Source organism: Sus scrofa, chromosome 13, assembly GCF_054392235.1.
Source record: "Sus scrofa isolate SSC_HxYL_T2T_F1_AM1 chromosome 13, Sscrofa_HxYL_maternal_Yorkshire_Landrace_v2.0, whole genome shotgun sequence".
NCBI lineage: Eukaryota > Metazoa > Chordata > Mammalia > Artiodactyla > Suidae > Sus > Sus scrofa.
In genome coordinates, this window is record NC_139395.1 from 17,001,055 (window position 1) to 17,014,442 (window position 13,388).

The window sequence follows — 13,388 nt, forward strand, 5'->3', positions numbered from 1 at the left end:
CTCTCTATCAACTGCTACATCACGAAGTATAACAAGATCACAATGAGGATATCTCACATCACACCAAGAATGCCTTTATTAGTAAGGATGACATTTGCCCTTTTCCAGACCCCCACTTTGACTTATGCTTCCATGTTCTCTTAACTATAAAGAAAGGAAGTTAAGTTACAACTCATTTCCAAATTAGGTTTTACTCACAAAGCCAAGAACATTTTCTTTTTGCTACAATGCCAAGAAAATTTTTGGGTAAGGTGAAGTTTCTTTTACATTCAGTTTGAAATCATTGAAAAACTTTCAGGAAGGTTTCAGTTCTTTTCTGAAATGACTAGAATGCAGTCATCTGGCCCAAGCCCTCACTGAAAGGAAAAGCTTCACAGGGTAAGGAGTTTGACCTCTGAGGTTGTAGCCTGGGCTTCATCACTTATGAGCCGTGGGGCATGGTCTCGGGCAAGGGCATCTCAGTTTCATCAGTTATTAAGACAGAGGCGGCAGTTCTGTGGCTCTGCCTGCCTCTCTGGGGAGATGAGACACACCAGGTTTCACATTCTTCCTTGGTCTCGAATCGGTTGGCATTGCCCCCACAGCCGCCATACCAGAACTGTCGGCAAGCCTGCTCCTCCTTGTTATAGGACCATTTTAGGACGTAGTTCTGGCACTCACCTTCCACTGGATCTAGGGAACAAGGATCTGCAACAAAACAAATACAGGCAGAGCTGAACTACCTGCGTCACAGCAGCAAAGAAGCTATAGTTTGGATTCACAAACCTAAAAACTAATCCTAACCTCACCAACACCTGGCTGTGTGGCCTTCAGCAAGTAACTCACATTCTCTGAACCTCAATTTCCTCCAAATATAAAAACAATATTTAAAAAAGGAAAACTACACCACAAGTTTGTTGTAAGGTGTCACATAACATGTGAAAGGGGCAATACAGTTAGAGCTATTATTTTACACTGAGTATATGACAGATATACCACACAATGTATGAATGAGTGAATGAATAAATCAATAAATCTTTCCTCAATAAAATGCTAACAAACCAAATTCAACAGCACATTAAAAGGATCATATGCCATGATCAGGTGGGATTTATCTCTGAGGTGCAAGGATAGTTCAACATATACAAATCAGCAATTAACAGAATAAAAGATAAAAACCATAGCAGATAGATGCAAACTGTTACATTTAGAATGGATAAGCAACGAGGTTACTGTACAGTACAGGGAACTATATCCAGTGTCTTGGGATAGACCATGATGGAAGATAACACAAGAAAAAGAGAGTGTGTGTGTGTGTGTGAGTGAGAGAGAGAGAGAGAGAGAGAGAGAGACTGGGTCACTATAAAGCAACTATACTCTAATAAAAATAAAATTTGAAAAAAATATGGTCATCTCAATACATAAAGAAAAAGCATTCGACAAAATTCAAGAGAACTCCTCACTGGCTTATTATGCTTATTTCCCTCTTTTTTTTTTCAAATCATCTCAAACTCTTGCCAAATCTCCAAACCTTCCAGCCTTCGAATGGCCCAAGCAAATCCATCTAATTTATTATTTACTGAACCTGACACTTGCCCAAGAAGTTAAGGTATCTATTAAAAGAAAAACACGATGTTCTTGGAAAATGGAAAATAGCATTGAGAATCATGGGGAGTTCCCATGTGGCTCAGTGGTAACAAACACTACTAGTATCCATGAAGATGTGGGTTTGATCCCTGGCCTCAAAACTCAGTGTTGTCTGGTGTTGCCGTAAGCTCTGGCGTAGGTCACAGACGCAGCTCAGGTCCTGCATTGCTGTGGCCGTCGTATAGGCCGGCAGCTGCAGCTCTGATTCAGCCCCTAGCCTGGGAACTTTCATAGGCCTCACCTGCAGCCCTAAAAAGCAAAACAAATAAATAATCAACAAGTTAAAATAAGAGCGAGCTCTGGGAGTGCCTATTTTAAATTTTCAGTCACACATGAATTTTCCCAAGTCTGTAACCTTTGGAATCTAGGGAGAATAGATTTCCTTGGGCACACTTTATATCAGGGAAAAAATATTCTTGTGTCAGGTCAGCCCTACAGCACAGAATGATGGTATCCACCAAATGAATTTCCCCTGGACCTTCCAAGCACTCCCAAATAAAGAGGATATTATTGGGATTTCTCTTACGGCGCAGCAGGCTAAGGATTGGTGCGTTGCCACTGCAGTGGCTTAGGCTGCTGCCACGTCATGGGTTCAATCCCTGACCTGAGAACTTCCATGCTGTGGGCACAGTCCAAAAAAAAAAAAAAAAGGATATTGTTTTCATAAAGCAATTCATAGTCTTTTCCTAGGAAGCTACAATTCATAGTCTGTTCCTAGGAAGCTGCTTGCTCACCTCCCTCTAATATAATCTTGAAGAAGTGACCAGATGTCTTGGACCTCAGAGAATGAGATCCATTCATAGGAACTGTCTTGTGCCTCAAACAAGCACATCGAAATTGGCCTATTTCATGATTCCATGGAGGCTGTAACACAGGAAGCAACAAAGGCATGGGCAGAAGAAGCCAGAACAAACGCTTCTCCAAAAAAAATGTGAACAAAAAAAAAAACAAAAAAAAACCCTCCAGGGTGAACTTTTCACTGTACTCTGTGGGTTCAACAAATAGATTTGGGGCTCAGCAACCAGCTGACACTTACCCTGGCCAATCCATTTGGAATTGTTTAAATTGATTCCAAACAGATTCATTTAAACAAACCATTCACTTTTCCTAGCGGCACTTTGTGGCTTTGGTCTTTAGGAAGCCCACCCTTGCCTTGAACCTGGGAGCCCATCAGACAGTGGTTGTTTCTTTTAAGATTATACTTCTTAGGGCCGCACTGTCCGGTAGAATGTTCTTCCCTGAGGAAAACGCTCTATATCTGCCCTGTCCAATACGGTAGCCACTGCCCAGGTGGCTGCTGGGCATCAGAAACGTGGCTATTGCAAAAAAGGAACTAAATTTTTCATTTGATTCCATTCTAAATTATTGACCAGAAAATGGAAATAGCTTATATGGTACAGCTATAGGTGAGTAAAACCTCATTGCTTTAAACCAATTATTTCTAAGAAAACTTAGAAACCTAACGCCCAAGAAGCCTCAGACTCTAATTTTTTCCTATCGGTATGAAAACGTGCCAGGGGCTATTTCACCCATGCAATTATTGACAGCCTCCAATTTTACATGTGGTGTTAATTTTCCCATGAGTAGTAACTTTCAACTTCTCAGAAGAACCCAGCAGCAGCAGTCAGTTTTACTGAAACAAGTCCACAGAATCCAAGAAGGGAAGAAAGAAGAGGGAAGAGAGAGGAGATGGCTGGAAAGGTATGGAGAGCAGTGACAGGGAAAGTGAAATTTTGCTGAGACCAGCTGTCTCCTGATGTACAAGTTTTACCATGTAACCCTACTGGGAGAAGAAAATCACAAAATATATCTGTACATTCTGGAGATTACCCTGAAATTGAAATCAGACCAAGATCAGCCTGGGTGCTGGGAAGAGAGAGGATGTTCATTTAATTCTTCACAAATAGATGCAGCAAAGGCGCCAGAGCTCTGGCAGAACTTGGCCCGAGATGCAGGGGTGCAGAAAGGCTCTGGATGCTTAGTAAGAGCCCTCTCCCAGAGCCATAGAGGGCTCCAAGTTTGGGTAACACCAGCATGGAGCAGTAAAAGATGAGCAGATGCAATCCAAGTAGATGCTGAGGAGAGGATATGGAGATGAGCAGGTGAGGGAGCAATGCCATGGAGACATAATAAAGAACAGGGTAGGAGAGCTGCTGCAATAGCACCAAAAATGTACACAGGGCAGTGGTGGCTAGTGAGACTCTGAGGACCATGCAGAAGCCTGTGTATCCCACTTGGGTTCCTGGACATGATCTCATGACAATGGGGAACCATAGAAGAGAAATGACTGGGCCAGATCTGCATTTTAGAAAAAACAATTTGATCTTCAGAATGCAACTGGGGGGAAAGGACAAATGGGAAGAAATGAGACCAGTCAGAGGACACTGAGATTACACTCGAGGTGGAAGCCTGGGTACAGAGAGGGAAGATGTGGAGGAGAAGAGAGTGGGTCTGAAGGATGCTGAGGAGGGAGCCACGCCAAGATCTGGTACCCAGCTAGGAGTAGAGGTGGGGAGCGAAGAACAGCTAGTGAAAGGTGGGTATGGCTTTCCATGCCTGGGCCAGTGTAGTTCCTTGCAGTAAAGGAATAAGTGGGGAGAAGGTTCAATGAGAAAGACAAGGCCTGTCTGCTTAACTGGGTTTGAGAGGACTGTGGGCATGTCCGATGATGCAGTCAGCAGAGTGGCTAAATATCCTGGTCTGCAGCTTAGAAGAGAGTTACAGGCAAAAGATATGGATCTGGAGTTGGAGTTGTTTCTACAGAGGGGAGAGCTGAAGTCACAGTAGGAATGCCCGATAGTGTGTGTAGACAGCTTTGAGATCTAAGACAGGACCTGGGGAAGGCACTGTGGATTCACCAGGAAATTAATGAAGCCTAAGCCAAAGCTGTTGAAGGGCTCCTTATGTGGGTAAGCCTCTTCTAAATAAATATCTACTTTTGCCCTTAATTTCAACAAGTTTGTATTCTTTAAGAGGGTCCTCTAAATTGTACAAACTTCTGGCTCCATAAAAACTGGATCCTCCTGTTAAGGATGGACCTGGGGAAAGATGGGCTGGTCAGAAGGAGATTAAAAGATAAGGATGTTGTCTCTGAAGCAAGACAGGAGCTGGCTTGAGGAGGGAGCCAGCGGGTCACAGTGGCCCCAACCTGAGGCACTCAAGGCGTGAGGTCTCCCAGGGCCCTTTGGTCCTTTTGGTGTTCAGCACACCCTCAAAGACAGGGACAGCTCTTTCCCCTGACTGGAGGGCAGAGAGGAAGGCTGTGAGTGACACAGGGACTTGCAGGAGGTTGCACCTGGCCCCCTTTATTTCTTCTGCAAGCAAAAACATCTGCTGAGGGGAAAAGACATGAGGGAAGGAGCGTGAAGAGGTGGTGAAGGCTCAGGATGGCCTTGGGGGTGCAACAGGAGAGCATGGGCAATTCTGGAAACCTTCAAGCTTCTGTGAATAAGGTTGATTAGGTCACCAGGAAGCTCTCTTCCATCCCTTTCACCTTAATTTTGTAAGAAGAGACTCCTCAGGGCCGTGCTTCTCACATTTGGTTGCCCAGTGGAATCATACCCAGAGCCTGACTGAATTGGGCTGAGATGAATTCTGAGCACTGAGAGTTTTTAAAGATTCCCAAATGATTCTAATTTATAGCCCAGACTGAAAAAAATCACTGCCTTAGTAATCCTTAGCAGATATTACATACCAAAAAAATAAATAAATAAATAAATAACAATCAATAAGAGAAGTTTTTCTATGCTTAATGTTTAGCCTAAGGGGTAAAATGTTACTGTCCCTGCTAGGAATGCCTATTCCTGTGTCTATCTGATGTTTGCTTTGGAATCTGAGAGACTGGACACTTCAGCATCTTAACAGCTAACTTGCATGCTTCCTGTGTAGCAAACATGAATTTTCAAGTTCATTCTCAAAACAACCCCATGAGGTAGGGATTCACGTAATCCCCACTTTACTGATCAGAAAACGGAGCCACAACAAAAGTAAGTAACTTTCCCATGGCCACCCAGCTAGCAGCACCAGACCATCTAAGTACATTCAAAACCTCTGGGCAGTGACCTCTCACTTAATATAAACAGGACTGACCACACCACTCACTAGAAACTCTCTCAGCTCTCTTCCTTCTACCCTTTTAAAACTTCAGAGTCAAATTCCCCCATATCTCTTCCTAATGTCTTTGTTCTTTGGCTTAATCTGTGGATCCCATGTGGCAATGGCATTTGTGTTACTAGAGGCTGAATCCAGAATGGATGCTGCAGTTGTTTAACATGGATCCCAAGTGTTCCTTAAACTTGGTCAGAACACATGTGGCCACTCAGAGGTGAAGGAGGCTTCTACAAGCCATTTTCCCCCAAGGTCAAAGGTAGTTTCACCACTTCCAAAACAAACCATTGCTTCTCTGCAATGAAGTACAGACACTCCACAGGGGGAGTCTCCAAAATACTCCCTAAGACAGCTTCTGCTAGCTCTAGTTTTACAGTCAGACAGAGGTCAGCCTTCATATATGGTTTCCTTAAACTAATTTCTTTAGCTACACACATGAATTTGTGCATTTAGAAGGAAACTGTCAAAAGCCAAAGTCGGCATGCTACCACAGAGCACAAGAAATTTTTTTAGGCTAAAGGTGTTAAAAAGTAAACCCAACCCAAAGAGCAAGGGAGAGTAGGGGTTTTACCATAGGCAGTGCCTGAATTTCTTTCTTTTTCAGTTTCTTTTGGTTGTGCAGGCTTTTCCTGCTCATTTTCTTCAGCATTGTAGCCACTCTTTTCATCATTTTCGAGTGCCCCTTTCGAGTGCTGAGTGATAGATGTCTTTGTGGCTTTTCTAGTCTCCTCTAGAAAAGAGTCTGTTGCTTGAAGTGCTTCCAAATCACTGGCAAGGGCAGATCTGCCAAACCGGCTCCTGGGCAACCTGCACAGAACCCAAAAACCATGAGAACGAGGAAGTGAGTCCCACCTGGTGCAGCTGGGCATGGGGAACGTCAGGCTTGGGCATCTCCTGAGGACTTTGTTACTGCATCAGCTGTTGTCTTAGGTTTGCAGAGGTATCAGGATAAATATCAGAATAATATGTCTAGCATTATCAGGTTTACTTCTGGGACATGGGATTAGAGGATGGGGAACAGGGTAAAATAGAAAATTCTGAGTGTTTGCTTTTATACACTTCCATGCTCTTTGAATTTTCTTCTATGATTTTTTCCATTATAGCTGATTTACAGTGTTCTGTCAATTTCTACTGTACAGCAAAATGACTCACATTATCTTTAATCATATTCCATCACAAGGGACCAGATATAGTTCCCTGTGCTATATAAGAGGATCTCATTGCTAATACCAAAACTAGACAAAGATACTACATAAAAGAAAATTATACGCCAAAATCTTTGAATTTTTTATCGGTCTTATATTAACCTTAATATTGAAGATAAGAAAAGAAAAACCAAACCATATCAGAGTGATCAAACACAAGAGTATCTAAGCCCCAATGGTATGAGTCAGGTCAAGGACTGGCAGGCACTGCCTATGACTTGAGGGAGACAGTCACCCACAGGGGACAGAGCCATGGGAAAAGCTCTGCCCTCATCCTACCTCTCAGGCAGGAGTTGTTGCTGCTGCCTCCTCAATAGCAGAGTGTCCCCTCGGCTCAGGCCCCCACACTCTTCAGTGAGCTCTGGGGGTGGGTACTGGTTTGTTCTACCTGAAGATAAAACAAAATATCAAATCACCTTAAGCACAAAATTATATGAAACTTGAAAATAAAACAAATTAAAATAAAGCATAAAAACAAAATATTATCCATTAAGACATACAACTTTAGACACAAAATGAAATCAAGAGTAAAATATGCTGTCCTTGAGAAAGACAAATGCACCCGCATGTTCATTACAGCACTATTCACAATAGCCAAGACATGGAAACAACTAAATGTCCATCAAGAGATGAATGGATTAAGAAGATGTGGTATATATACACAATGGAATACTACTCAGCCATTAAAAAGAACAAAATAATGCTATTTGCAGCAACATGGATGAAACTAGAGACTCTCATACTAAGTGAAGTAAGTCAGAAAGAAAAAGACAAATACCTTATGATATCACATATCTGGAACAAAGAATTCCACAAAAAAGAAACTCGTTTTTCTGACTTGGAGAACAGACTTGTGGTTACCAAGGGGGAGGGGGAGGGAGTGGGATGAACTGGGAATCTGGAGTTAATAGATGCAAACTGCTGCATTTGGAATGGATAAGCAATGAGATCCTGCTGTGTAGCACTGGGAACTACATCTAATCACTTACGATAGAGCACGATGGAGGAAATATGAGAAAAAGAACATGTATATGTATGTGTGTGTGTGTGTGTGTGTGTGTGTGTATATATATATATATATATATATATATATATATATATATATATACTTGTGACTGGGTCACTTTGCTGTATAGTAGAAAATTGACAGAACACTGTAAACCAACTATAATGGAAAAAATAAAAATCATTTAAAAAATAAAATAAAAGAGCAACAAAATAAAAAAATATAAAAACCAAAAAAAAAATGACATAAAATCAAAAAGATGTTAATTCAAACAAAGCTAAAAATAAGAAAATAAAAATAAATTAAAATACAAACAAAATAAAAGCATTAAATGCATTCTAACATATAAGCAATATAAAATAAAATCGCACCAAGTTCCCACTGTGGCCCAATGGGTTAAGAATCCGACTGCAGTGGCTTGGGTCAATCTAGAGGTGTGGGTTCAATTCCTGGCCCAGCACAGTGGGTTAAAGGATCTGGCATTGTCACAGCTGCAGCTCAGATTCAATCCCTAGCCTGGAAACTTCCATATGCCATGGGTGCAGCCAGAATTAATTAAATTAATTAATTAAAATCACAACATAAAAGAACAGAACAAAATATGAAATGCAACCTAATATAATAAAGCATAAAAGATAAAGTGAAATGAAAGCAGATTAGAAAAGGTATCCTTTAGCCTGCTTCTCTGTCAAAGAATCATGAAGCCATCAACCATTTATTACAATTCCATCCTCCACCTCCTATAAAGGTAAGGAGTCTAAAGTCCAGCATGGTTCACTGACCTTTCTAGACTCACACAGCTCAGTAGGGGCAAAGCTCAGACTAGAACAAATCACCCATACCCCTCAAATGAGAGGGGCGCAAACGCTGTGTCAGTTCTTCCAAGATGTCCACATCAGACTCCCTTTACTCCTTCAGTGACAAATGGGCAGATGTTCCTCAGGGCTCCCAGGAGGATGTCTCACCCACTTTTAAACTGAGAAACCAAGGTCTCCCAGCAAGGAAGGTAAGAAGGCCTCCCTTGTTCCAGGAGTTGTTTTGGACTATGCCCAGCAGAACAAACTTCTGGAAATGTGACCAGGGTGATACCCACCCCTCAATCCTAACCACTTCTATTTTCATGCCTGGGTTACAGATTTGGTACTAGTTGCCCATAAACTTGGTTTACCTAGTTCCCAGCAGAAGTATGGATACCAAGTCAGGGTGCACGGAAGAATTCCAGCTGAGATGCACTATCACAGTAGCCCCTAAACTTCACTGGGGGCTTCACCCACCCAACCTGAGGTGGGAGACATCGGACTTTCAACCTGACTCCCTCCCTTCCTGGCAAGTCCCTACAGACCTTGCCATTCAAAATGTGGTCCACAGACCAACAGCATCAGTATCAACCAGGAGTTTATTAAAAAATGCAGACTCTCAGGACCCAGCTCAGACCTAATGAATCAGAAGCCAAATTTTAACTGTATCCCCAGGAAATGTATGTGCATGTTAAAATCTAAGAAGCACTATTCCATAGCCCTGTTATGCAGAGAGTCATAAAAATAACTATGCCTTATGTATGCATGGCAATGGTGTGTTCATGAATGTACTTGAATATACTCTTCACAAATAGAGAAGAAATTGTAATTCTCATTTTGGTAAAAGAAAATTGAGAGGTTAGGTGGGAAACCTGAAGCCTCTCAGCCACCAGAGGAGAAGTTCCAGACAGGAAACTAGGCTTGACACAGTGTCAGAGCAACATAGTTCAAGGTCTTTAAAAATGGGGTGCTCTATATTCACAATAGCCAGGACATGGAAACAACCCAAATGTCCATCAACAGATGATTGGATTCAGAAGATGTGGTATATATACACAATGGAATACTACTCAGCCATCAAAAAGAATGACATGATGCCATTTGCAGCAACATGGATGGAACTAGAGAATCTCATACTGAGTGAAATGAGCCAGAAAGACAAAGACAAATACCATATGATATCACTTATAACTGGAATCTAATATCCAGCACAAATGAACATCTCCACTGAAAAGAAAATCATGGACTTGGAGAAAAGACTTGTGGCTGCCTGATGGGAGGGGGAGGGAGTGGGAGGGATCGGGAGCTTGGGCTTATCAGACACAACTCAGAATAGATTTACAAGGAGATCCTGCTGAATAGCATTGAGAACTATGTCTAGATACTCATGTTGCAACAGAACAAAGTGTGGGGGGAAAATGTAATTGTAATGTATACATGTAAGGATAACCTAACCCCCTTGCTGTACAGTGGGAAAATAAAAAAATTATATAAAAAAAATAAAATAAAATAAAAATGGGGTGCTCCCTAGGGGTTCTGCAGAAGATTTGGAGCTGTGCACAACTCAGCAAGAGTGAAGGTGTGAAGGGCACCCACCTGCCCAAATGCCAGCTCTGTACTTGCCCTCTCTCCCCACACACCACCCTCACCCCACCCCCAGGGCTCTGGGACTGCTCACTTTTTAGGAGATTCAGGAAGGCCCGAGTGAAGCCTCGGGCATAGGCCATCTCCTGATCCGAGATCCCCTCCAGGTGCAAGAGATGCTGTTCGGAGGGGGCACTGGCCACACGAGCCAGCTCCTCCAGCTCGCGGGTCCCCAAGCCCGGGCCCAAGGCCAGCACAAACAAAATGATGCCTTTGCACTTGGCCTCCAAGGACAGAGTCCTTAGCTTCTCCTGGTCCCAGCTGCTGGTCTTGCTGGCCACGATGGCAAGGAGGACCTGCGCCCTCCCGGGCAGCTGGGCTGTCAGGAGCACCCTCTCCAGTGTCCACTCCAGGGCATGACCCAGGGCGGGGGCTCCTTGCAAGGGGTGGCCTGCGGCCTCATGCACACGCCTCTGCATCTGCGTCCGGTGGCCGTAGGAGGTCAGGTGGAAGCCCTCACGCACAGGGGGCTGCTGGGCACCCGGCCAGAAGCCAAGGGTCGTGTACGTCACCAGGGCCACGCGGGCCCCATGGGGGGTTGCACTCGGCTGCACAGCCACCTCCACGTCATCCAGCACAGCATCCACCAGAGTCAAGGCAGCACGGTAGAAGCTGGCGTCCACTCCATGGGAGCTGTCCACCACGAAGGCCACGTCCACATCCACAGCCAGCGGCCCCAATGCGTCCCACCCACACTCGGGGGCTGGGAGGCACTGGTCTGTAGGGGAGAGGCAGGGAGAGATGAAGTTACCATATGTCCCTTCCCTTTCCAGGTGCACACCCTTCCAGGTACTCAGTAAGGAGAGCCACTGCTGAGGGCTACCTGCGTGGGGTGGACTCAGCCAGCAGATGGGCATTATAAGCAAATGTGCCCATTTTCCAGAAGAAGAGTTGAGAGGATCTGATTCCTTATTGAGCGTTTCTAACCACGAGGCCATCCGACTTCCTAATCCCTAGGTTCACAGACACCTGCCTGGTTCCATCAGGCCTGACCTGTTACTGGGTGTGTGATGTGAGGCAGATTACTCAGCTTTTTCATGGCCTCAACTTCCTCATCTGTCAGATGAGGACAATGATAGCAGTAATAATGATACCTCCTTTATGAGGTCGTTTGTGTAGTTTAAAAGGAGTCAGCACAGGTGAGTGCTCAGAACGATGCCTGGTGTGAAGCAAAAGCTCAGGCTTGATGAAGCCCAGCTGGGTTTCTTCTTCCACAGGAGGGGGATGGAGGCCCAGAGGGACCACATGTCAAACAAGGCCATGGATGTGAAAGCAGTTCATCGGCTGTGACACAATCTACAAACACCAGTTCCTGCATTTGACCTGACCGAGTTCTCTGAGCCAAATCTCTCAAGGCAGATTTAGGTCTTAGTGTGGGTCAAGGAGAGGAAACAATTAAGTCCCCTTTTGACATCCCCTTCAGGACTCACTCTGGCCTCAAGTGACGTGGGTGTGGATGAGAGTCCTTCACACTTGGGCACACACGGGTTTCAGCATCACAGTCTCTCCAACCCAGGTCAGTGTGGGGTGTGGGATATGGTGATAGAAGCTGAGGGCTCCAAGACAGGGAATGACTTGCCAATACCAAAACCCCACTGGTGGCCAATGGCAGTTCCAGGCTGTGAACCCAGGACTCCTGACCTCAGTTCAGTTGTCTGTCCTTTACAAAGTTGCCACTGAAGAAGGAACACAAGCCTGGGCATCTATGGAGCCTGGCAGGACAGGCAAGGAAGCAGAGCAGGCCAAGGAAGAGAGAAGGCGGAGAGGGACCATGAGACACCAGAAAACACTCACCCCTCCAAAGAGGGCAGGCACTACTCATATCTGACTGACCACAGCCACAAAGGAATGCAGTGTCTAGATTTCTTTGGACTATTCTGACTTCCTAAGAAGAACCTGGGATCCAGAGTTAACAGGAAATTCCCAAATTCTAAAGCTCTGCACATACCAAGCAAATTATCTGCAAAGCAGAACTGGCCCAGGTTAATTCATGCTGTTGTGAAGACCTCTGTCTGACCAGCAATGCCATCCAGGCTTACCATAGCAGAGTGTGCAGCGGGCCATGTGCTCTACATCTTGCTGGCCCTCTGTCTCCCAGACGTAAAGACGAAATCTGTTGGTTCCATTCATCTAGTGCAAACACACACATAAGGGTCTCGTTAGCCACATTAAATCTCGGACCATGTTTTTCATGCATCTCCCAATTCATACCGGAAAAACATTACTATGATATTTTTAAAGAATATGTCTACTTATATATGTCTACATAATTTGCCATTTCCATTCCAGTCATTTATAGCCATTTATAGTCTCTGATTCTAACGTGGAGGGTGACCAGCGTTGCTGTGAGTACATAAGCTGTGGGTCTTCACACCCTCAACGTGTATAAAACGCAGCCCATGTCAGGCTGTGTTGGAAGGAGGGTCAGGGAGGGGAGGCGTCAATCATTTATTAATTCTGTAAGTCTTCAGTGATCATCCATGGTATGCAATGCAGTGGGAGTTGTAACCCTAACAGGAAGACCCTTCTAGGGTGTAGTCCTAGAGGTTGTAAACCATGAGCATGGAAAGAAGCAGGGACCATGAGGGAGGCCTCTCCAGAGCATTTCTGGTGTGCAGAGCTGGGAAGAGTGAGGGGGAACCAGGGACAGCTTTCTAAGGGTGGCAAATCTGTTTATCTGCTTCACGGACCTTTCCAATTATGATTAATAGCTGACATCAGGTTTAAACAACAAAGAATATTAATAATAAATCCCCACAAGGTCCATGTGATAACTGGCTGGATAAACCAGCCCATTCCCTCTTCTTTCCAGTGTCACAACTAGCCTGCACTTCTACCCTTCCTTGCAGTTAACTGGACCACATGACTGGGGTCTAGCCAACAGCTTGTAAGTGGAAGTGGTAAGTGCCATTTCCAAGGCATGTGCTAAATTCCGTTGGCTCCTCAGCCCTCATCTGCCAGCCAGATGTAGAGGATCCAGAAGGTCTTGAGGCCCTAAGGCAT

General features: G+C 44.4%; 1 protein-coding gene across 3 annotated transcripts in view; it reads right to left on the reverse strand.

Annotated features, from left to right (window-relative positions):
• Positions 1-53: 53 nt before the first annotated feature.
• LOC100517188 (collagen alpha-4(VI) chain-like) overlaps positions 54-13,388 on the reverse strand; it is a 150,103-nt gene continuing 136,768 nt past the window's right edge. For all 3 annotated transcript variants that reach the window (XR_014825028.1, XM_084991763.1, XM_084991764.1), the window contains exons 33-37: positions 12,425-12,515; positions 10,420-11,103; positions 7,218-7,326; positions 6,305-6,540; positions 54-687 (exon numbers count right to left, since the gene is read on the reverse strand). Coding sequence is in view for 2 of the 3 variants with exons in the window: in XM_084991763.1 (XP_084847889.1) it covers positions 422-687; positions 6,305-6,540; positions 7,218-7,326; positions 10,420-11,103; positions 12,425-12,515 (1,386 nt within the window). In the remaining variant the exon portion in view is untranslated. The remainder of the gene's footprint in view (positions 688-6,304; positions 6,541-7,217; positions 7,327-10,419; positions 11,104-12,424; positions 12,516-13,388) is intronic.